This window comes from Mesocricetus auratus, unplaced genomic scaffold, assembly GCF_017639785.1.
Source record: "Mesocricetus auratus isolate SY011 unplaced genomic scaffold, BCM_Maur_2.0 Super-Scaffold_100010, whole genome shotgun sequence".
NCBI classification, from domain to species: domain Eukaryota; kingdom Metazoa; phylum Chordata; class Mammalia; order Rodentia; family Cricetidae; genus Mesocricetus; species Mesocricetus auratus.
The window spans coordinates 66,679,271-66,701,977 of NW_024429194.1; the positions used below are offsets into that span (position 1 = coordinate 66,679,271).

At 46.4% G+C, this 22,707-nt stretch overlaps 1 protein-coding gene and 1 long non-coding RNA gene across 2 annotated transcripts; one reads left to right on the plus strand and one right to left on the minus strand.

The window, feature by feature from the left end:
* LOC121142883 lies at positions 1-6,035 on the minus strand. Its single transcript, XR_005880003.1, has 3 exons — positions 5,867-6,035; positions 2,592-2,727; positions 1-1,516 (listed from the first exon to the last, which is right to left on the minus strand). It is a non-coding gene; the product is annotated as an uncharacterized LOC121142883 (long non-coding RNA).
* Positions 6,036-6,198: 163 nt separating this feature from the next.
* On the plus strand, positions 6,199-9,534 carry LOC121142882 (tubulin alpha-1B chain). Its single transcript, XM_040753860.1, has 4 exons — positions 6,199-6,350; positions 7,667-7,889; positions 8,023-8,171; positions 8,394-9,534. Exons 1-4 carry the CDS (start codon positions 6,348-6,350, stop codon positions 9,372-9,374), a joined length of 1,356 nt encoding a protein of 451 aa, XP_040609794.1. The 5' UTR covers positions 6,199-6,347; the 3' UTR covers positions 9,375-9,534.
* The last annotated feature ends 13,173 nt before the right edge of the window (positions 9,535-22,707 follow it).

Consider the following 22,707-nt stretch of genomic DNA (forward strand, 5'->3'; position numbering starts at 1 on the left):
TTTACCTTTCTTTTTACTTATTTTTTATCTTTAAATCCTGTGTATGCATGTGTCTCTGTGTGGGTATACACACATGAATGCAGGTGCCCTTGGAGGTCAGAGGTGTCGGATCCCCTGTAGCTGGCATTAACAGGCAGTTAATTACTGCCAGATATAGGTGTGGAGAACCATTGAGTCATCTCTCCAGCTCTATCACCTTATGCTTTTAGGTATGGTCTCTCACTGAACCTAGAACTCATAGATCAGTTAGAATGGCTACCCGAGAGCTCCAGGGATACTTCTTCCCCAATTCCTGCTCCCACACTGGACTTTCAGGTGTATACTGCCAGGTCCAGCTTTGATGTTGTCACACCTGTGCAGCAGAGTTTTTGACTGCTGAACCATTTCCTGGGCCAGTGTGTTTTACTTGAACTATATTTTATCTTTTATATTGTTAAACATTTATTTATTTATTTATTTATTTAGAGAGAGAGAGAGTGTGTGTGTGTGTGTGTGTGTGTGTGGTGGGGTGTACATGTAAAGTGGGCAAGGGAACTCCACATACCCAGCTTCTGTGGGACTTCTCCTATACTGGGGTGATCTTTTTGGTGATGCAACTGCTTCCAAGCATCAGCTTGGAGGCCTAGCAGAACTAGCTCATGGCAGCCAGGAAGGGAATGACAGGAAGACAAGGGGCCATATCCCAGTATCCACTTCAAAGACATGTCCCAGTGACCGAGATTTCCTTCCATGAGTTCCTAACTCCTAAAAACTCCACTGTTATGCAATGGTGCAGTGCTGGGGATCATGCCTTCAACATAGCGGTGTCTGGGGGCGTTCAAGATCTAAGCCACGGCAAAGGTCTAAGATGATCCCTCTTCCATTCTTCCCAGATGCGAGAAAAGTACTCAGTGCTGGTTCCCAGGGGTAAATTAGAACAAACCCTTCCTCTCCCAACCCTTGCCTTCCTAGCCTCCTTCAGAATTGAACCTGGCTTTGACCAATAGAATAAAAAACAAGTCACGGGCCGGGCGTTGGTGGCGCACACCTTTAATCCCAGCACTTGGGAGGCAGAGGCAGGAGGATCTCTGTGAGTTCGAGGACAGCCTGGTCTACAGAGCAAGTTCCAGGACAGCCTCCAAAACAATACAAAGAAACCCTGTCTCAAACAACAACAACAAAAAAAAAAGTCATGGTGGGTGGGGTTCTCCCTCCCTGATAGTGCTTGTTTCTATAAAGGACCCATTTCACCACCACCCCTTCACTTTGAGGAACAGGTACTCACTATACTGCCTAGGCTGGTCTCAAACTTATCCTGCTGCAGCCTTTTAAGAAACCGAGATTAAAAGTGTGCAGTTGACCCTCCTACTTTCCACCAGATGGTACCCACTTGACCAGGGATGACTCAGCCAGACATAAGGGAGGTAGTGGTGGCATTGCTCTCTGTCTTGTATTACCTCTTCTGTTTCGCCAGTGGATCATGGGGCTATGCCTGAGTGATTTCAGTAGTATGACAAGGAGGACATGCTCCCTCTTCCTGCCAAAGAGAAGGGTTTTAGAGGGGACAAGTCCGATAAAAGATAACGTTTCCATGTATCTATTTATTTGCACGTTTTGCCTGCTCTTGGAGGTCAGAGGACATGAGATCTCCTGGAACTAGAGTTGCAGATGATTATGAGCTACTGTGTAAATGCTGGGAACTGATCCTGGGTCCTCTGCAAGAGCAAACAAGTGCTGTTAATCACTGAGCCGACTCTCCAGCCCCAGTAGGTTTTAGGTTTTTTTGTTTTTTGGTGTGTGTGTGTGTGTGTGTGTGTGTGTGTGTGTGTATGTTTTGAGACAGTTTCTCTATGTAGTCCTGGCTATCCTGAACCTTTTGCTATCGACCAGGCTGGCCTCAAACTCACAGAGATCCACCTGCCTCTGCCTAAGTGCTGGGATTAAAGGTATGGATCACCACTGCCCAGCTAGCCCCAGCAGTTTTAATTTATAATTGTGCATGTGAAAATAAAATTATTAGTTCTTTTTTTTTTTTTTTTTTTGGTTTTTTGAGACAGGGTTTCTCTGTAGCTTTGGAGGCTGTCCTGGAACTCACTTTGTAGACTAGGCTGGCCTCGAACTCACAGAGATCCGCCTGCCTCTGCCTCCCGAGTGCTGGGATTAAAGGCATGCGCCACCAACGCCCGGCTACTAGTTCTTTTCATTGAAAAAAAAAAGTCATTTAATCAGAGCACTCAAGAGACAAAGGGAAGTGGATCTCTGAGTTCAAGACCAGCCTGGTCTATAGAGTTCCCGGACAGTCAAGACTACACAGAAACTTTGTCTTGAAAAACAAAAACAAATCAACCAACTAACCAACCAAGTCATCTAAGGGGCTGGAGATACTGCTCAGTCAGTAGAGTGGTTGCTGCCCAGCAAGCATAAGGCCTTGGGTTCAATCCCTAGCAGTGTGGTGGTGGCCTTCACCTAGAGTCTTATTACTCAAAAGATGGAGGCAGGACGATCCGCAGTTTAGTATCATCCTTGGCTATGTAGGGGGTTTGAGGCCAGACTGAGCTAGAGACGTTGTCTCCAAAATCAAAGTTAAGGAAGCCAAGAATGCTAGATCATACCTGTAATTCCAGTAGTTGAAAGTTTCACGTAGGAATGTCAACAGCTTAGGGCCAGCCTGGGCTACACAGTGAGTTCTAGTGATAAAGTACTTGCCACGCTCGAATCAGTCCTTGGGTTCAGTTCCTAGAACCACCCCTAATAGAGAAAGAAAAAGAGATGGGAAGAGAAGCAAGGCAGGCAGGGGTGCTGGGTCATCCCTGTAACCCTAGAACTTGGGACAGGACGACCTAAGTTCAAGGCTAGCTTGGGCTACAGAGTGAATTCCAAATCAACTGATTTGCAGTTCAAGACTATGTCTCAAAAATCCAAATGTGGAAAAAATGTAAGAAATTCTTCATCTGCATGCCAGATTCAGGTGGAAGGCATGTATGTGCATATACACACCTTTACAAAATGCACACATGTGTTAACAGTGTAAGCTTGTTGTCTGTATGATGCAATCGGTGAAGGCTTCACCAAATCTGAATAAGGTAACAACTGAATATGAACTAGGATTCTTACTGTTATACTTGCCTTTTTGCTATTTTTATAGCACCCTGTTGAAGAAGGAGAGAAGACAGGAAAATGTTAAAGGGATATGCAAAAAAGTCCTCCATCCTTGCCTACATGAACTTGACTCAATCAAAAGTTTCCATACAGCCGATTGGAGACTGCCTGGCATACAAACTTTACCAGATATTACATTCCTTGCCTAAAAACATCATGACCAAAACTATTAAGAAAGTAAAAAAATCATGCTCAGGATTATATACATACATACATACATACATACATACATACATACATACATATTACAGGAGTGTAGAAAATGGAGAGACCCCGAGTGAAGTCCTGAGTGGACATGTGCTTTTGACATGAGTCAAAGACTACAGAGCCTCAGATCCATGGAATCATGGCAAAGCCTTCACCCCAGAGCGAGGTCCAGAGGAAAGCAAAGCCTTCCTCCCTCCCCCAAGTGTTGACCATGTGTGCATAAAATGTCCATGTAGCCTTTTCCACCCTGACATTTATGTCCAGAAGACTGCCCTCCTACAGACACTGCTCCTATGAGATTTGCTAAACCTGTCTCCTCAGTCCAGCTGTACACCATGGACCCTGCCCCCTTGTCATCGGTACTCAATAATTCCACTTCTCTGTTCAACTCTTCATAATAAATACACTTAGCTTCCAGAGCACTGTGGTGCCTCTAGCTAAGAGCCCACAGCGCCCAGTCACAGCCATGTATGTATGTCTTTTCTTCATTCCCTCTCTGCCCCAATCCAGTCTGACCCTGGAGCCATGTTGGATGTGGCACAGGATGCTCACCAGGTACCATCTGCCAAAACTAATAGCACCTTCTGCCAAGCTTAATTTGAACTGGATCCCTGGGCCCTACAAGGTAGAAGAGACAGTGAGTGGATTCCTGCAAGTTGTCCTTTGGCATCCATATGTGGTCTGTGGTACACACTACACGTGCACATACAACTAAACATAATAAAATGTTGTTTAAAAAGTTTTTCTTCCCCGGGCGTTGGTGGCACATGCCTTTAATCCCAGCACTCAGGAGGCAGAGGCAGTCGGATCTCTGTGAGTTCAAGGCTAGCCTGGTTTACAAGAGCTAGTTCCAGGACAGCCTCCAAAGCCTTGAACCACCCACCAATACACACACACACACACACACACACACACACACACAAAGTTCTTTCAGCCAGCAGCCAGATAGGGTGGTGGGTATCTGTAATCGTAGTATTTGGTAGGTAGAGACAGGAGGATCAGAGGGTTCAAAGCCAATCTCAACTACATGAAATTGAGATAGCCTGGCTTATAGGAGAGACTCTCAAAACAACACCAAACAGCCTTCTTTTCTTTTTCTTTTTGTTTTTTTGGGATAGGCTTTCTCTGTGTAGCTCTGGCTGTCCTGGAACTTGCTCTGTAGACCAGGCTGGCTGCAAACTCAAACCTACCTCTACCTCCCCAGTTATGAGATTAAAGTCAAATACCTTCACCACCTGGCCAAACATCCTTCTTTTGAGAAGGAAGTGAGATAATGAGATCACATTTCCTTCTCCCTCAACTTTACTTATAAATTATATCTTTTACATATTTAGTGTTATGTATATATGTGGGGGGCACATATGTGAACATACATGTGTATGAGCATGCATGTGATCAATTTTTAGGGTTTTTTTGTTTTAAATTTATCACATTTACATATTTGTGTGGGTACATTTTTGCTTGTTTGCTTTTGATACATGGTTTCAACGACCTGGAACTAGCCCAGAAAAGCCAGTCTGGCTGGCCACTAAGCCAGAGGATTCTGCCAGTCTCTGCAGTATACGTGACACAAGCAAGAGCCACCATGATGCCCCCCCCCCGTCCTCCCCTTGGGTTCTGGGAATCAAACTCAAGTCCTAACCCAGCTATTTCCTCAGTCCACATTACCTCTTTTAAACAACGTAACTCCAAAAGCGCCCGAAATTACCTACATAGTTGCTGCTGAAGCACTTCGGGGGCCTTGTCTTCTAACACTAGGCGCCTGGCTTCAAGTCTTTCTTCTAATGAATTGACTGGCTGAGGCATTCCTTTACTGGGACTCTTGGAATTCAGCTCTGCTGCACTTTGTAAAGAATCCCAGGGCACCTGACTACGAGGCGCCTGAGGCTCTCAAAGGGGGAGTTTCAGCCTGCGCAGCCCGAATGATCTGTGTTCGCTGCTGCCACTGCGAGGAGGACATTTTGAATAGCTGAGTGACTGCAGTCTGTCCCGTGAGGGCGAGGTTTAAAGCCACGTGTTAGCTAGCCCTCATAGCGCTACGAATTTCTAAGGCCAGTAGTAGTTCATGGCCTTGGAATAAATGGGGAGGGTAGTTTATTGATTATAATCTGGTCATTATAGCACTCAGAAAATTTGTGTAGCACAAGAAATCCTTGCTGTCTGTATCCTTCAGTGAGACATTTTCCTTTTCGTTTCTCCTCACTTCTTCAACTTAGCTACCACTTCAAATGTTCTTAAAATCTTTGGAAAGAGCCCTTATTTAGGGTAATCCCATTAAGTTGGTAGCTTGTGGCTGAAACTGTGGCCTAGTCGGCCCTTATTTTAACATTTGGATGACTCAGTTTGTTTCCAGTACTTGATACCTTTAGTTTCGAGAATGAACCACGACAATATACTAAGTGTGGTTTTAAGAATGAACCATGACAATATACTAAGTGTAGAGACTGGGTTTTATAAAGGGCTTTCACAGTAGCAGGTACCCACAGCCTTTAAAGGAAGCAAGGAAAAAGGCAAAACTCACTCATCGAGTGTGGCCACATGAATGATCAGTTGAGCTATCCGGACCACACCTTTCAGCACTTTTAACACTGCGGACCTCTCAAGTCCCCCGGTTCTTCAAGACTGCACCAGTCTCCCCAAGCTCCCACACCCTCTCGTCTGCTGCAGCGTCCCCTCCCTCCCGCATTGCAGCGGCGCGCCCCAGTCTGCAGCATCGGCGCACGCCCAGGCGGCTGCCCCGCCCCGAGGGCCCATGCAGGGAGGGGACTGCGAGCCGAGCCCGCCTCTGCGGCGGCCAGCCGGGCGCTCAATGGCTCCGGCCGGCCGGGGGAGGGACCCTGGCCGCCCGGTCGCGCCCGCCCTTCCTCAGCAACTACTTAAGAGGCTCTGGAGCCGACGCCTCTACCTCATTGCGTTACTTACCTCGACTCTTAGCTGTCGGGAACGGTAACCGTGACCCGGTGTCTGCTTTTGTCACCCTCGCCTTCTAACCCGTAGCTATCATGGTGAGTGCATCGGAACAGGGAGGGGAGACGAGGAGGAGGGTTGCTTGGTGGGGCCTGGGTGGGGCTGAGGCGTGTGCGAGCAGGAGAGCAAGGGTCTCAGGCTGCTGGGGATCGCCCGTATCAGGGGGAGAAGGGGCTCTCTAGGGTACCCCTGGGAGAGCGGACGAGCATGGGGCGCAAGCTGCTGGGGACCGCCCGGGTCTGGGGGGAAGGGGTTGTCCCGGGTCCCCCTGGGCGAGCCAGGGAGTATGGGGCCCAGACTACTGAGGACCTCCGGGATGTGGAGGAGAAGGGCATCTCCCGGGCCCCGCTGGACTATGGTCTGCATCCATCCACACCCTGCACGAGGCATTTTACAGCATGGCGCTTTCAGACTGCAGTCTTCCCGCGCGCGGGCCCTTCCCCCACCCTTACCTTGCCTTCTGCTTTTCGGGCGCGCGCACACAGCTTTTCCCCGCCCTCACTTCCTCTTTGGTGAGAAAAGGCGGGGGCGGGGAGACGCCCGGACACAAAGACGCATGCGCGACCGTTACGTTCCCGCCTGAGAGCGGCGGGAAGAGCCTCTGCAGTGTGCGCGTGCGCGCTGGGGCACTGCGGGCTTAATTCGTTTAGGGTGTGTCTCCTGTTGGATCCTGTATTTTGGGGGACAGAGGATCGAACCCAGGGCCTCGAGTCCTAAGCCCCCTCTACCTCAGCCTCGATGTTCCTTTTGCTGTTAAAGAAAGCAATAAGGAATATCAGGCAGATTTCCTCGACTATAGTCCACAATACTTAGCAACAGCCTGAGGTCCCAGCTGTTTCAAATAAGGGATTTGTGTGGGACCAGGTGGTGGCATTGAAGGGTTTTGAGGGAAACAGAAATAGGATCTGGGAGTTTTATAATCCCCTGCTGGACCAGGTCCCATGTGGAGGAGCTAAGCTCGGTGCCTACACATAGAGGAAGTCGCAAGCCAGCTGCATCCCGGAAGCCTGGGTGCACTTACAAATGCTCCTTTATCCCATTCCGCAGAGCCCTGCCACCAGACACTGCCCCTCACTGCTTCAGTCACATGCTTCCTCTGGCTTGAATTTTCCGGAAATCTGGGCACAAAGCAAAAGTAGAACTCTGAGGGCACAGGGTAGATGAAAGATCTTCCTTCATATATTGGTTTTTCAAAAAAGAGGAAGTGTGACTAAGCACTTCTAGGTGTGGAAAAGCCGAAATGAGCTGCTGGGTTTTTTTTAAATAAGTTTTAACAATTTGTCACGTTGTGCCACTGTTAGAATTCCAGCTGCTTGCAGCATTACTAATAGATTTTCCCCTTTCTGTCCCACAGCGTGAGTGCATCTCCATCCACGTTGGCCAGGCTGGTGTCCAGATCGGCAATGCCTGCTGGGAGCTCTACTGCCTGGAACATGGCATCCAGCCTGACGGCCAGATGCCAAGTGACAAGACCATTGGGGGAGGAGATGACTCCTTCAACACCTTCTTCAGTGAGACAGGCGCTGGCAAGCATGTGCCCCGGGCTGTGTTCGTAGACCTGGAACCCACAGTTATCGGTAAGTGGGCCAGGGGCTTCCCTGAGGCATTCAGTCCTGGTCACACACTCAGAACCTCTCTTCAGACACCGAAGAGTGAGTGAGCTTGTGTCAGTTACTGTTGGTGAATGGCTGACTTGGGCTCCTTTTCCAGATGAAGTTCGCACTGGTACCTACCGCCAGCTCTTCCACCCTGAGCAGCTCATCACAGGCAAGGAAGATGCTGCCAACAACTATGCCCGTGGCCACTACACCATTGGCAAGGAGATCATTGATCTTGTCTTGGACAGAATTCGCAAACTGGTAAATACCATAGATGGATGCATTTAAAATACAGTGTGGGGGAGTGTTGGTACCTGCCAAAATATGTAAACTTTGTTCACTACATTAACTAGATAGACTCGTACACATGGTCATGAGATCATTTTTAATACAATTCACTATATTTTTTAATTCAAGTAAAGGAATTGCAAGTGGTGCAATACACCCTGTTGATACAGCGGTGCCTTTTCTTTTCTCCTACAGGCTGACCAGTGCACGGGTCTTCAGGGCTTCCTGGTTTTCCACAGCTTTGGTGGGGGAACTGGCTCTGGGTTCACCTCCCTGCTGATGGAGCGGCTCTCTGTCGATTATGGAAAGAAGTCCAAGCTGGAGTTCTCCATCTACCCAGCCCCCCAGGTTTCCACCGCTGTGGTTGAGCCCTACAACTCCATCCTCACCACCCACACCACCCTGGAGCACTCTGATTGTGCCTTCATGGTAGACAATGAGGCCATCTATGACATCTGTCGTAGAAACCTCGACATTGAGCGCCCCACCTACACTAACCTTAACCGCCTCATTAGCCAGATTGTGTCTTCCATCACTGCTTCCCTCAGATTTGATGGGGCCCTGAATGTTGACCTGACAGAGTTCCAGACCAACCTGGTACCCTACCCTCGCATCCATTTCCCTCTGGCCACATATGCCCCTGTCATCTCTGCTGAGAAAGCCTACCATGAGCAGCTTTCTGTAGCAGAGATCACCAATGCCTGCTTTGAGCCAGCCAACCAGATGGTGAAATGTGACCCTCGCCATGGTAAATACATGGCTTGCTGCCTGCTGTACCGTGGGGATGTGGTTCCCAAAGATGTCAATGCTGCCATTGCCACCATCAAGACCAAGCGCAGCATCCAGTTTGTGGACTGGTGCCCCACTGGCTTCAAGGTTGGCATTAACTACCAGCCTCCCACCGTGGTACCTGGTGGAGACCTGGCCAAGGTCCAGAGAGCTGTGTGCATGCTGAGCAATACCACAGCCATCGCTGAGGCCTGGGCTCGCCTAGATCACAAGTTTGATCTGATGTATGCCAAGCGTGCCTTTGTGCACTGGTATGTGGGTGAGGGCATGGAGGAAGGGGAGTTCTCTGAGGCCCGTGAAGACATGGCTGCCCTAGAGAAGGATTATGAGGAGGTTGGTGTGGATTCTGTTGAGGGAGAGGGTGAGGAAGAAGGAGAGGAATACTAATCTGTTCTTTCAGCCCCTGGATCATGTCAAACTCCCAGAACTTCAGCTCTATTTGCTGACAGGCATTGATTCCTCTGTTATCTTCATTCTGTGATCATGTCTTGTCTGTGTCCCTATACGGATTTTCCATGATGTCTCACAGTAAAAAGCTTTAAGAAAATGTGTCCTTGTATACTTATTTTGTTTGGGGTAAGTCTCCCAGCTTGATTCTCCAGGCTTTATGCCCTGGGATAGTAAGAGGTCACCACTGGGGGATTCAGTGTTTGTGTGTTAGGGGAACAGGGATGTATTGGTACAATTTCCTGGTTACTGTGCTATTCTAAAGCTGTCTTGATTACAATTCAGCTATGCTTGGGAAAGTCTATACAGGGTTAGTGTCCCAGACCCCACAAGACCAAATGTCAAAGGATCCTTAGGGTGGTTTGGTGCATAGCTTTAATACCTGCACTTAGGATGGAAAGCCTTGAGTCACAGGCCAGCCAGAGCTACACAATAATGGGGGAGGTGTGTGTGTACTGAATATTTTGAAGGTGGTGTGCCAGCCCTGTTTGAGGATTATGACACTGAACAGCAGGACCTGTGTTATTCTCAATGTCAGGAGTCTGCAGAGGTGAAATTTAACCGGTAAGGGCTACATTGTAGCAAGTGGGAACTTTTGTCAATGGTTAGGGCTCATTTACACCACTAAGCATGAGGGTATTTGGTACTTGGTTGAGCAAAATGCCTGGGATATGGTAGGGAAAGGCTGTACTGCTTATTTTCTGTTTTTTTTTTTTTTCTTCACTTTGTGATGGTCTTGGTTGCCTGTGCTGGCCTTTCTGTCCACTCAGTATATATAGCTCAGGACAGGTTCCACTTCCTGTGTGTGGGGTTAAAGGCATATGCCTCTGCCAGAGTTAAAGGCTAGCCTGAGCTACAACAGAAGACCCTGTCCCAAGAAAATAAAACCACACAAACTAGGTACAGTGCTGAGTAAGCAGAGGAAGGTTGCCCTGTGCTCTTGAAAGTCTTGCCAGATCCCAGTGAGACCCTGTCAAGGCAGAAGCTACCAGCGATGAGAGGCCAGCAACCACATCCCTTGGCTCCCTAGCTGCAGCTCCAGGGTGTGCTGGCTCCTCTGACTGGTACCTGCACTCACATTACCCACATACATATAGTAATCTAAATCCAAATCAAGGTGGACAAGTGAAAAACAACATTGAGGTTGATCTCGCCTCCACAACCACACTCGTATGAGCACACACATCCACATGTGTAGAGAAAGCATCTTTCTACAAGACAGGTGGTGTCACCCCTCTAACCTCAGCACAAAGAAGGCAGAGATAGGTGAATTTCTGATTTCAAAGCAGGCCTCATCTACATTGTAAGTTCCAGGATAGACAGGACTGCATAGACCCTGTCTCAAACAAATTTTGGGGATTGTAGGGGATTTATGTGTAGTTCAGTTTGGCAGGGTGTTTGTCTGGCACGCACGAAGCCCTGGGTTTGATTCCTAGCACTGCATTCAGCCTGGCGTAGTGGCCGAGGCCTAGAGTCTCAGCACTCAAAAGGAGGTGAGAGGGTCAGAGTTGTTCAAGGTGCAGTAGCTGGTAAAAGGCTGTGGTCTACAGAAGGCTCCAGAATCATAAAATCAGGGTTATTTCCCTCTTAAGCCTTTTTTTTTTTTTTTGACCCAGGTTTCTATATGTATCCCAGGCTGACCTTTTAACTTTATCCTCCTGACTCAGCTTCCCAAATGCTAGGATGACAAGCAGGTCCAACTGCACAGGGTCATCTTAGGGTCTTTACTGTTTAGTCAACATAAACTTATAAAACTCATACATTCTCCTTACAGCCTGGTCTTCCTTAAGCACTTTAAGAGAAGGTACGTCCCCAAAAGGTCAATCCCTTAGGGTCAGAGAGAGACTTGACTTTTGTTCTGTCATGAAGCCTTAAGACCTGGGCCCATTTATCCATTTGTACTCCAGATTTTCATAAGGCCTTGATCACAGGAGTTTCTAGACAGGGACAGACCTGTGAGGCCCTATAAGCATAGGAACAGGAGATGGTTCCCTCCTTCCACCATATGGATTCTAGGGGTCAAATCTAGGTGGTCAAACATGGCATCTCATTAGCTGCAACATTTACCAAAACTAAACAAAACCCCAAAAAGCCCACAATGCTAAAATGCATAGCATTCTTTACCTTGCTGAGGTCACTATAAAAATAGGAAGACTGAAGTTCATCTTTTTTTTTAAGTATTTTATTTTATTTTTATTTATTTTTTGTTTTTTTCGAGGCAGGGTTTCTCTGTGTAGTTTTGGAGGCTGTCCTGGCACTCGCTCTGTAGACCAGGCTGGCCTCGAACTCACAAGAGATCCGCCTGCCTCTGCCTCCCGAGTGCTGGGATTAAAGGCGTGCGCCACCAACACCCGGCAGTATTTTATTTTTTTAAACTTACTGTTTTGTGTATATGAGCATGTTTGTGTACTACTATATCTATGCCTGGTGCCCAAAGAGGTGGGGAGCCTCCATGGGGATGCTGGGAATCCAACCCCAGGTCTTTTTCAAGAACAAGTGCCCTTAACCATTGTGCCAACTCTCCAACCTGAGTCCTTCATCTTACAGATGACAGATTTAATTGGCAAGGAAGAAAGGAAATGATACCACAGCTTTGGGTTCCTGTCTTAAGTACTGCCTGTTAAGAGATACGAGGGATGTTGGTCTTTCAGCCTTGGGGGGGGGGGGAGATCCATGCTGTGATCCAGAGTAGATGAAGGGAATGAAAGATTAAATGGAGGAGGGGCAGGGGAGGAGGAGAGGGAGAGGAAGCTGGGATTGACATGTGAAGCAAGCTTGTTTCTAATTTAAATTAAATTTAAAAAAGGAAAAACAAGATTTAATGGAGAATATTTGAGCCTGAGATGGCATTTACCCCTCCCAATTCCAGCAAATGCCTGGCAAATTCCTTAATGGCCTGCAGATGGCACCACCGACAAGGGGTTCTCTGTCCAGGAGAGCCATGCTGAGCCTTGTGAACTCTGCCCTTGCCATCACCTTGGAGGTAAGACTCAAATGAAGCAAACAGGAAGTGACTGTCAGGGCATCCCTGGCTTTCACAGGTTTGCCAATTTTTGTTCTGACAATTACCGGAGGGAACTGTGCCAGATGTTACATTACTGTGAATCAGGGGGCCACAGGCAACTCCACACCCAAGAAGTTTCTTGACCTGAGCCCCAACCTCCACCCCTATCCAGGACAATTATAAAAGCATGGCCTTGGGGTTAACATAAACTAGAGAAGAGAATGTTGCTGCATTAGCCTAATCTCAATAATGATACAAAGTAATAATTACTGAGGATCATCGTCTAGCTGTTACTACTAGTCACTTTGTTGCTAAGACTAGTTTCTCTCTGTGGCCTGGTCAATAAGCAACTCCTAATTGACAATTTGCTGTATGCTACTGTGTTCATGTGTTCAGAGTCATAAGGTTGTGGTGGTCCACACCTTTGATCTTAGGCACTTGGGAGGCAGAGGCAGGCAGACCTCTGTGAGATCAAGGCCAGCCTGATCTACAGAGTGAGTTCCAGGGCAAGCAAGGCTAAACACTGAAACCCTGTCTCAAAAAACAAACAAACAAACAAACAAACAACAACAAAAAAAAACAAAAGAAAAAAGAAACAAAACAAAAGGGAAGGCAGAGTCAGGTTCATCATTGTGTGTGTGTGTGTGTGTGTGTGTGTGTGTGTGTGTGTGTGTGTGTGTGTGTGTGGTAGTTCCCAGGCCTTGTGCTAGCTGCTAGGCAATCATTCTAACAACTGAACTACATTTCCAGCTCTTCTTTGTTCTTTTTTTTTCTTCTGGTTTTTCTCTGTGTACCTTTAGAGCCTGTCCTGGAGCTCCATCTGCAGACCAGGCTGGCCTCGAACTCAGAGATCCTCTGCCTCTGCCTCCCAAGTGCTGGGATTAAGCATGCGCCGCCACTGTCACCGCCACCACCACCACCTGGCTTTTTGTTGTCTTTTTATTGGTACTGAGGATGAAACTCAGGGTCTCATGCATATCCAGCATGAGTATAATCTGAACAGGAAGTTTTTGTTTCTTTTTTTAAGATTTATTTATTTATTACATATGCACCAGATTGAATTGTAGATGGTTGTCAGCCACCATGTGGTTGCTGGGAATTGAACTCAAGACCTCTGGAAGAGCAGTCAGTGCTCTTAACCTCTGAGCCATCTCTCCAGCCCAACAGGAAGTTTTTGATATCATCATTTAAATAAAAGGGCCTTGTGAGTGCTTCTAACTCTAAGCATTCAGTAGGCTGAGGCAGGAGAAACAACTGAGACAGAGAGAGTATTACAACAGTACATAACATGGACATCTGTTGCTCAGCAGGGCCTTTGAAAATCAGAGGAAGTAGAAACAAATCCCTTTGAGCAACTGGAAGATACCTTAGTGGGTATAAGAAGTAAATAGGAAGTCTGGAGACAGTAGTATCAAACTTGGAGGTCACAACCTGTGCCCCAAGTCAGGTTCAGCCTCCTGCCTCAGTAAGCCATCTTGGTCTAGAAAGTGGGTTCTAGTTCAGCCAGAGAAACCCTGTTTCAAAGGGGAAAAAAATGAAAAAAGGTTGCTGTAGATAAGGTATTGGGGAGGACTCCTCTAAGTTGTGACATTTAATCTAGTAGATAAAGGGAGGAAACGATCAGAAGTTCAAGGTCATCCTGGGCTATAGAACCAAACACACATGAACTGGGACAGGGAAAGTTATCTTGGATAAAGGCAACAACAAATCCAGAGTCCTGAGGTTGGAAAGGGCTTGGCAAGGTCCATTATGGACTGATGGAAGACCAGAGTGAGGATAAAGTCAGGTAACTGTTTTGTAATATTCCTGTACACTGTGTGCAAACATTGCTGTGATTGGTGTAGCAAATAGCTGAATGGCCAATAGGTAGACAGGAGGTATAGGCAGGGGTTCAGGGCAGGACTTCTGGGAAGAAGAAAGGCAGAGTCGACAGCCAAATGAGGAAGAAGCAGGATGGACAGTACAATGTAAAGGAAACTGAGCCATGTGGTATAATGTAGATTAACAAATATGGGTTAATTTAAGTTATAAGAACTACTTAGGAACAGGACTAAGCTAAGGTCAAGCTTTCATAATTAATAATAAGTCTCTGTGTCATAATTTTTGGTTAGTGATCCAAAAAGGCCTGCTACCGGTTACAAGAGAAAAGGTCTAGATCACAGATACAAAACCTGAGCTGACAAACAGAAAATCTGGTAAGGTTAAGGGACTACATGATGGGGGTGTGGGCTGATGCACACACCGAATCCCATCTACAGAGCCCAGGGTCTAATTTCTCCGTTCTGTCAGAGCTGTGTTTTGTGGGCTTTTTGGTTGTTGTTTTGGTTTTGGTTTTTTAAGACAGAGGTTCTCTATGTAGTCCTGGAACTTATTCTTTAGACCAGACTGTCCTTGAACTCAGATCTACCTGCCTCTGCCTCTGGAGTGCTGAGATTAAAGACCAGAGCCACCACCAACTGGCTCAGGTCTCTAAGAAACATTCTGGGCTAGGGTGTAGGTCAGTAGTAGAGTGCTAGAAATACCATACACAAGGCCTTGGTTTAGTCCCCAACATCACACACACACACACACACACCACACACACCACACACACCACACACACATATACACACCACACACACATACACACACCACACATACATATACACACACCACACACACACACACACACCACACCACACACCACACACACATATACACACCACACACACTACACACACCACACACACATACACACACCACACATACATATACACACACCACACACACACACACACCACACACACACACCACACACCACACACACACACACCACACACACTACACACACCACACACACATACACACACCACACATACATATACACACACCACACACACACCACACACACACACACACCACACACACACCACACACCACACACACACATACACACCACACACACTACACACACCACACACACATACACACACCACACATACATATACACACACCACACACACACACACACCACACACACACACCACACACCACACACACACACCACACACACATACACACACCACACATACATATACACACACCACACACACACCACACACACACACACACCACACACACACACCACACACCACACACACACCACACACACTACACACACCACACACACATACACACACCACACATACATATACACACACTACACACACATACCACACACACCACACACCACACACCACACACACACACACACACACACACACTGAGAGAGAAAGAGAGAGAGAGATCATCGCTCATGGTTGAAATTTGATTTAAGGGGGCTGGAAAGATGGCTCAGCTGTTAAGGTGCACTGACTGTTCTTCCAGAGGTCCTGAGTTCAATTCCCAGCAACCACATGGTGGCTCACAACCACCTTGAATGAGATCTGGTGACTTCTGCTAGCATGCAGGCAGAAGACTGTATACATAATAAATAAATGAAATATTAAAAAAAAGAAATTTGATTTAAAAAAGAAGATTGATCCAAATCAAGCCAAAGCCTTTATCACTCTTGTATAACCTCTGAGGGCCATGGGAAGGGTTTTTTTTCTTTTTTGGATAGATGAATTTTCCTCCACTCCACAAAGTGATCTCCATTAATCCACCTGGCATACTTTATGACAACTTCATTTTCTTTCTTTCTTTCTTTTTTTTTTTTTCTTTTTTGGTTTTTAGAGACAGAGTTTCTCTGAATTGTTTTGGAGCCTGTCCTGGAACTCGCTCTGTAAACCAGGATAGCCAAACTCACAGAGATCTGCCTGCCTCTGCCTCCCAAGTGCTAGGATTAAAGGCATACGCCACCACCATCTGGTTCACCTGACATTTCTTTCTTTTTTTTTTTTTTTTTTGGTTTTTCGAGACAGGGTTTCTCTGTGGCTTTGGAGGCTGTCCTGGAACTCGCTTGGTAGTCCAGGCTGGTCTCGAACTCACAGAGATCCGCCTGCCCCTGCCTCCTGAGTGCTGGGATTAAAGGCGTGCGCCACCAACGCCCCGGCTTCTTTCTTTCTTTCTTCTTCTTCTTCTTTTTTTTTTTTTTTGTTTTTTTGTTTTTGTTTTTTTGTTTTTTGAGACAGGGTTTCTCTGTGGCTTTGGAGGCTGTCTTGGAACTAGCTCTTGTAGACCAGGCTGGTCTCGAACTCACAGAGATCTGCCTGCCTCTGCCTCCCAAGTGCTGGGATTAAAGGCATACACCACCACTGCCCAGATCACCTGACTTATTTCTAAAAAGATTTTATTTATTTATTTATTTATTTGGTTTTTACGAGACAGGGTTTCTCTGTATTGTTTTGGAGGCTGTCGGTCCAGCCCGGCCTCGAACTCACAGAGATCTGCCTGCCTCTGCCTCCCGAGTGCTGGGTTTAAGGCATACGCCACCACCCCCTGGCAAAAGATTTTATTTTTATTACTTTAAACTATGTGTATGTGTGTTTCAGTTACTGTTCTACTGCTGTGATAAAACACCATGAACAGAGCTGGAGAGATGACTCACATCTTATGAGCACTGGCTGCTTCCCAGAGGTCCTGAGTTCAATTCCCAGCAACCACATGGTAGCTCTCAACCATCTATAATGAGATCTGGTGCCCTCTTCTTATGTGCAGACAGATCACTGTATACATAATAAAATAAATCTTTTTTATAATAAATAAATCTTTAAACAAAAGAACAGAGTGACCAAGGCAATTTATAAAATAAAGCATTTAACTTGGGACCCATGGCTCCAGAGGGTAAGAGTCACCATGACCATCATGGTGGGGAGCATGACACTGTAGTAGTAGCTGAGAGCTTATGTAAGATTCACGAGCAGAAGACAGATAGGAGATAACTAGGAATGGCCTTGCTTTTAAAACCTCAGAGCTGGGGCTGGAGAGATGGCTCAGAGGTTAAGAGGGCTGACTGCTCTTCCAGAGGTACTGAGTTCAATTCCCAGCAACCACATGGTGGCTCACAGCCATCTGTAATAATGCCCTTTTCTGGCCTGCAGGCATACATGCAGACAGAACACTGTATACATAACAAATAAAAAAATCTTTAAAAAAAAATAAAAAAAAAACAAAAAACCTCAGAGCCCACCCCAGTGACACACTTCCTCTAATAAAGCCACAACTCTTAGTCCTTACCAAACAGTTCCACTAACTGTGTAATGAAAAATATCATAATAGTCAAACTATTACAAGAATGGTCTCTAGCCCAATACAACCTCACAGTTTCAACATAGCTTAAGTCTCCACTGGGGCTGGAGAGTTGGCTCAGAACACTGACTGTTCTTCCAGAGGTCCTGAGTTCAATTCCCGGCAACCATATAGTTGCTCACAACCACCTTGAATGAGATGTGGTGCCCTCCGCATACACAATAAAAAATAAAATAATTAAAGAAAAAAAGTCTCTACTGGATGGTGGTGGTGCATACCTTTAATTCCAGCACTCAGGAGGCAGAGGCAGTCAGATCTCTGAGTTCAAAGCCAGCCTGGTCTACAGAGCAAGTTCCAGGACAGCTAGGACTACACAGAGAAACCCTGTCTTGAAATATACAATGGAACAGAATATACATTACCATTCCTAAGAGAGTAATGGGAAATAGTGAGGAAATGCTAGACCAAAACCAAACAGAAAATCCAGCAGAGAAAACTCCAAATCCTGTAACTCTACGTCTTATGGAGTCACACATGACTCCATCTTTCCAATGTTGCTCACTGAAACACATCTTTCTTTTCTAGGCTGCAGTTCTCTAGGGTTCTCTCTCTGCCTGAAGTTCTTCTTGGCTCTGGCACCTCCAGCATCTTGGAGTCTCCAATGCAATCCAGGCCTCACTTTCACAGCTTCATGAAATGGCCTATTTTGGCCTCCAAGCAGGGACTCCTTGTCACACACCTGACCGTGGAGGAAGATTTTACAACCCCTTTACTCCTGTTTCCTTCAAGAAAGAACCAGCTAAGGGGTAGAAGCATACGCCTTTAATCCCAGCACTCCAGAGGCAGAGGCAGGTGGATCTCTGAGTACACAGCCAGCCTGGTCTACAAACCGGAGTTCCAGGCAGGGATACACAGAAAAACCCTGTGTCAAAAATGACCCTCCCCCTAAAAAAAGGAAGGAAAGAAAGAACCATGTGGCTGATGTTGCCATGTTAGGCTGCCTGTTTGGGATGAAACCTGCTTCACACACTGGATTAAATTTGTATAAACTTCAATTGGTTGCTTCCCTCTGCTGTATAAACTTCCCCTTTTACAAACTGCAGAATTCTCTGTGTGGTGGTCTTGGCCTGAGGACATCACTCTCTTCATTGCATTTTGCCTCAGGTCTCTCCTTTTGCTCCTCAGCACAAGCTTGGGTTCAACATTAACTTTCCTGGTGCTCTTTTTCTCAAGCTGTGAATTTTGTGTTTCTTTTTGCCCTACTTATTCTTTTTCAGTGCAGACCTGCATACCAGTGATCACTAATAACTAGTGATAAAGTCAGTGTCAGGCTGTCTCAAAATCGCCTCTGCCAACAAAATTAGTTCAAAACTCTTCAATTTAGCCTCAGGTGGGTTCCTAGAAAATTAAAAAGCAGCTACATTCATTACCAAAATATCCCAAGAACTGGCATCTAGCCTAGTTGCTACTACTGCTTCTCTCTGAAGCCTTTTGTGCTGAGTCTCCACAGTCCACATTGCTCTCAGTACTATTGACCGATAAACTCCGATTAAACATTTAATCTGTCCAAAGTCCCAAAGCCTTCCACATTCAGGCCTGTCACAACAATAACCCACTCCTGGTACCAATTTGCATCTTAGTTACTTTTAAATTGCAGTAATAAGACACTATGACCAAAGCAACTTATAGAAATATAGTTTAGTGGGGTGGAGATGGCAAACAACTTTAATCCCAGCACTCAGAAGGCAGAGGCAGGCGAATCTCTTTGAGTATGAGACCATGAGACCAGCATGGTCTGTGAAGAGAGTTCCAGGACAGCCAGAGCTGTTAAACAGGGAAAACCTGTCTTAAAATCACAACAAAAAAAGAAAGAAAGAAAAAGGCTAAGAGTTTATTAAGAGTTCATTGGTAGGCTTAGAATTCAGAGGGTGAGTCCATGACCATCATGGTGAGAAACATGGCAGCAGGAGAGCAGGCGTGGTGCTGGAGCAGTAGCTGAGAGCTCACATCTGATTCACAAACAGGAAGCAGATAAAGAGGGAATGACCTGGACTTTTGAAATCTCAAAGTCCACCCCCAGTCCCAGTGACACATCTTCAACAAGACCACACCTCCTAATCCTTCCCAAACAGTTCTGTTGTGAAAAAAAAATTGGGGGGGGGGAGAGGACAGGGTTTCTCTGTGTAGTCCTGGCTGCCCTAGAACTCACTTTGTAGACTAGACTGACCTTGAACTCACAGAGATCTGCTTGCCTCAGAGATCTTCCTTTGTTTCTTTTAATCCCGAATGCTGGGATTAAAGGCATGCAATAATACTGCCCGGGGGGAATAATCTTTTTGTACATTGTGAAGATGTGTCAGATTCGTTTAATAAAAAGGTGAATGGCCAATAGCTAAGCAGGATTTTAGGGGCTGAGAGGACACTGGCAAGAAAAAGGGGTCACCAGCCAGATGCAGAGGAGACATGACATGTAGAAGATAGGTAAGAAGCCATGAGCCTGCCGGGCAGTGGTGGCGCACGCCTTTAGTCCTAGCACTCGGGAGGCAGATGCAGGCGGATCTCTGTGAGTTCCAGACTAGCCTGGTCTACAAGAGCTAGTTCCAGGACAGCCTCCAAAGCCACAGAGAAACCCTGTCTCGAAACCCCCCCCCCCCCAAAAAGAAACAAGCCTAACAAGGTGGCTGTGGCTCATGTCTTTAGTCTGCATGTAGGTAAATGCACACCAGGGCAGAAGCCAGGAATATTGGATCTCAATAGGCCAGGAATATTGGATCTCACTGGAACTAGAGTCACAGGGGGCTGCAAGCTCTTTCTCACTGTTCATTATTACCACAGGTTCTAAGCTCTATGAGGGCAGGAGTTCCGTCCTTCATTTCTGTCTATTACCCATGCCTAACCCTTGGCACATTATCGACCTTCATCCTGTGCCTGCCAATTAAGTAAATATTAATGAAACATTCTGGGTTTGCTCTGAGTCTTTTAATTATTTTTGCTTTATTTTGTTGAGACAATGTCAATTGCTGCTTTACTTTTAAGACAAGGTCATGATAGGTAGCCCAGGTTAGGCAGGGACTCATTACCCAAGATGGCCAACTCACATCCTTCTGCCTCAGCCTCCCATATGCTGGGATTATAGGCATGTACCAACACACCCAACCTCAACGTAACTTGCATTTCAATACTGTCACTAAAGCACAGTGCTTTTCATAGTTGAAATAAGTATGTGAGGACTGAGAAAGCCTGGCCTGTAAAGGCTCTTGCCACATCTGATAACCTGAGTTCAACTGCTGGGACCCACACTATGAAGGGAGAAAAACAGCGCTCAAAAGCTGTCCTGTGTCCTCCACACATGCACCGTGGCATGAACAAATGAACGTGCTCCTAAGCACGCGAGCACACACACACACACACACACACACACACACACACACACACACACCACATGTATAGTAAGTGTAAAACCTAAAAGCCTATACATGTTCAGTACAGATGTGATTTTGTTCCCAAATTGTGTTTTGGTTTTTTGTTTGTTTTCATGGTACTAGGGACAAAATCCAAGGCCTGGCACATGCTAAGTTAGTTACCACTGAGTTACATTCCCAGCTGCAAATGTATCTTGCTGCTGTTTTTTGAGAGAGGTTCTCGCTTTGCACTCCAAATGTTTTTTTAGATGTGGTTTCTCACTACAACTTGGGGCTACATGAATAGGGTATCCTGACTAGACAGCCAGCCCTGGGGCTCCTCCTGTCTTCACCTCCCAACCCCAGTGCTGGGTTCACCAGCCTGCACTTAATTGTGGCTCTCAGGGATGGAATTTAGCTTCTGCCTTCTCAGAAGCACTCTACCAACTGAGACATCTTGACAGCTACTCCTCCCAAAGGTTTTATACTTTTTAAAATTGAGATTAATTGAACCCACAGATGTGGAACAAAAAATGTGGAGGGCCAAGTGTATACACATATATATGTTGTGGAATATTTGTTTATACTGTTGTGAAGATGTGTCACTGTGACTGGTTCAATAAACAGCTCAAAGGCCAGCCAGGCAGCAGTGAATGCCTTTAATCCCAATACTCGCTGTACAGATTAGGCTGGCCTCAAACTCACAGAGATCTGCCTGTCCCTGCCTCCTGAGTGCTGGAATTAGAGGCATGCGCCACCACTGGCTGGCAACAACCACTATTTCTAGTCTCAAATTCTTACTATGAGGTTAAAATTAGATAAAGGCTATAGAATGGTACAAGCAGGTTGGTAGTTAATGTTTGGCTCAGGCTGCTCACCAGTATTCCCTGTGGACTTTTCTTCCCAGGGTTTTAGGACAGCCTGGGCCTGGTAGTACATGCCTATTATCTAGCAATCAGTTAACTGGAAAGCTGAGGAAGATCGCTGAGAATTCCAGGACAGCCTGGTTTGCATAGCAAGACCTGTCTCAACAAAACAAAATTTTTTGGCTTTTTTTCCCCCCCGTGACTGGGTTTCTCCGTGTAGCCCTGGCTGTCCTGGAACTTACTTTATAGACTAGGCTGGCCTCGAACTCAGAGATTCGCCCATGCCTCTGCCTCCCGAGTGTTGGGTGGATCTCTGTGAGTTCGAGGCCAGTCTGGTCTACAGAGTGAGTGCCAGGACATCCAGAGCTAAACAGAGAAACCTTGTCTCGAAAAAAACAAAACAAAAAGACTGAGTAAAAGCTTTCAGGAGTGGTTGGAGAACTTCACTACAAATACAATTCAGGAAAATGCTATATAGGTCCTGTGTTACAGAACAGCGGTTCCTTACATTTCTTACATCTCGACCGGTTGTCCTGGTCCAAACCATTCATTTAAACTAAAATCGTGGCTGAAACCAAAAACTTGGAACCATCCTGTCTCCACAGCGGATCAGCGGATTCTTAAGTTTTAGAACAGCTTGGACAGGCCAAAAATATCCCGCCTCCTTTCACAGAATACCCTATCAGCACACCTCTGACGATGAGCGGCAGCCGAGGAGCCAATTAAGTTCCGCTCTTTGCAAGAAACCCGCCCATGCCTTGTGTCGTCACTGGGCCTCTTAAAAGAATAGTACCAAGCCGGGAGCTTCCGCGTAGCTGAGCGGCGGGTATTTG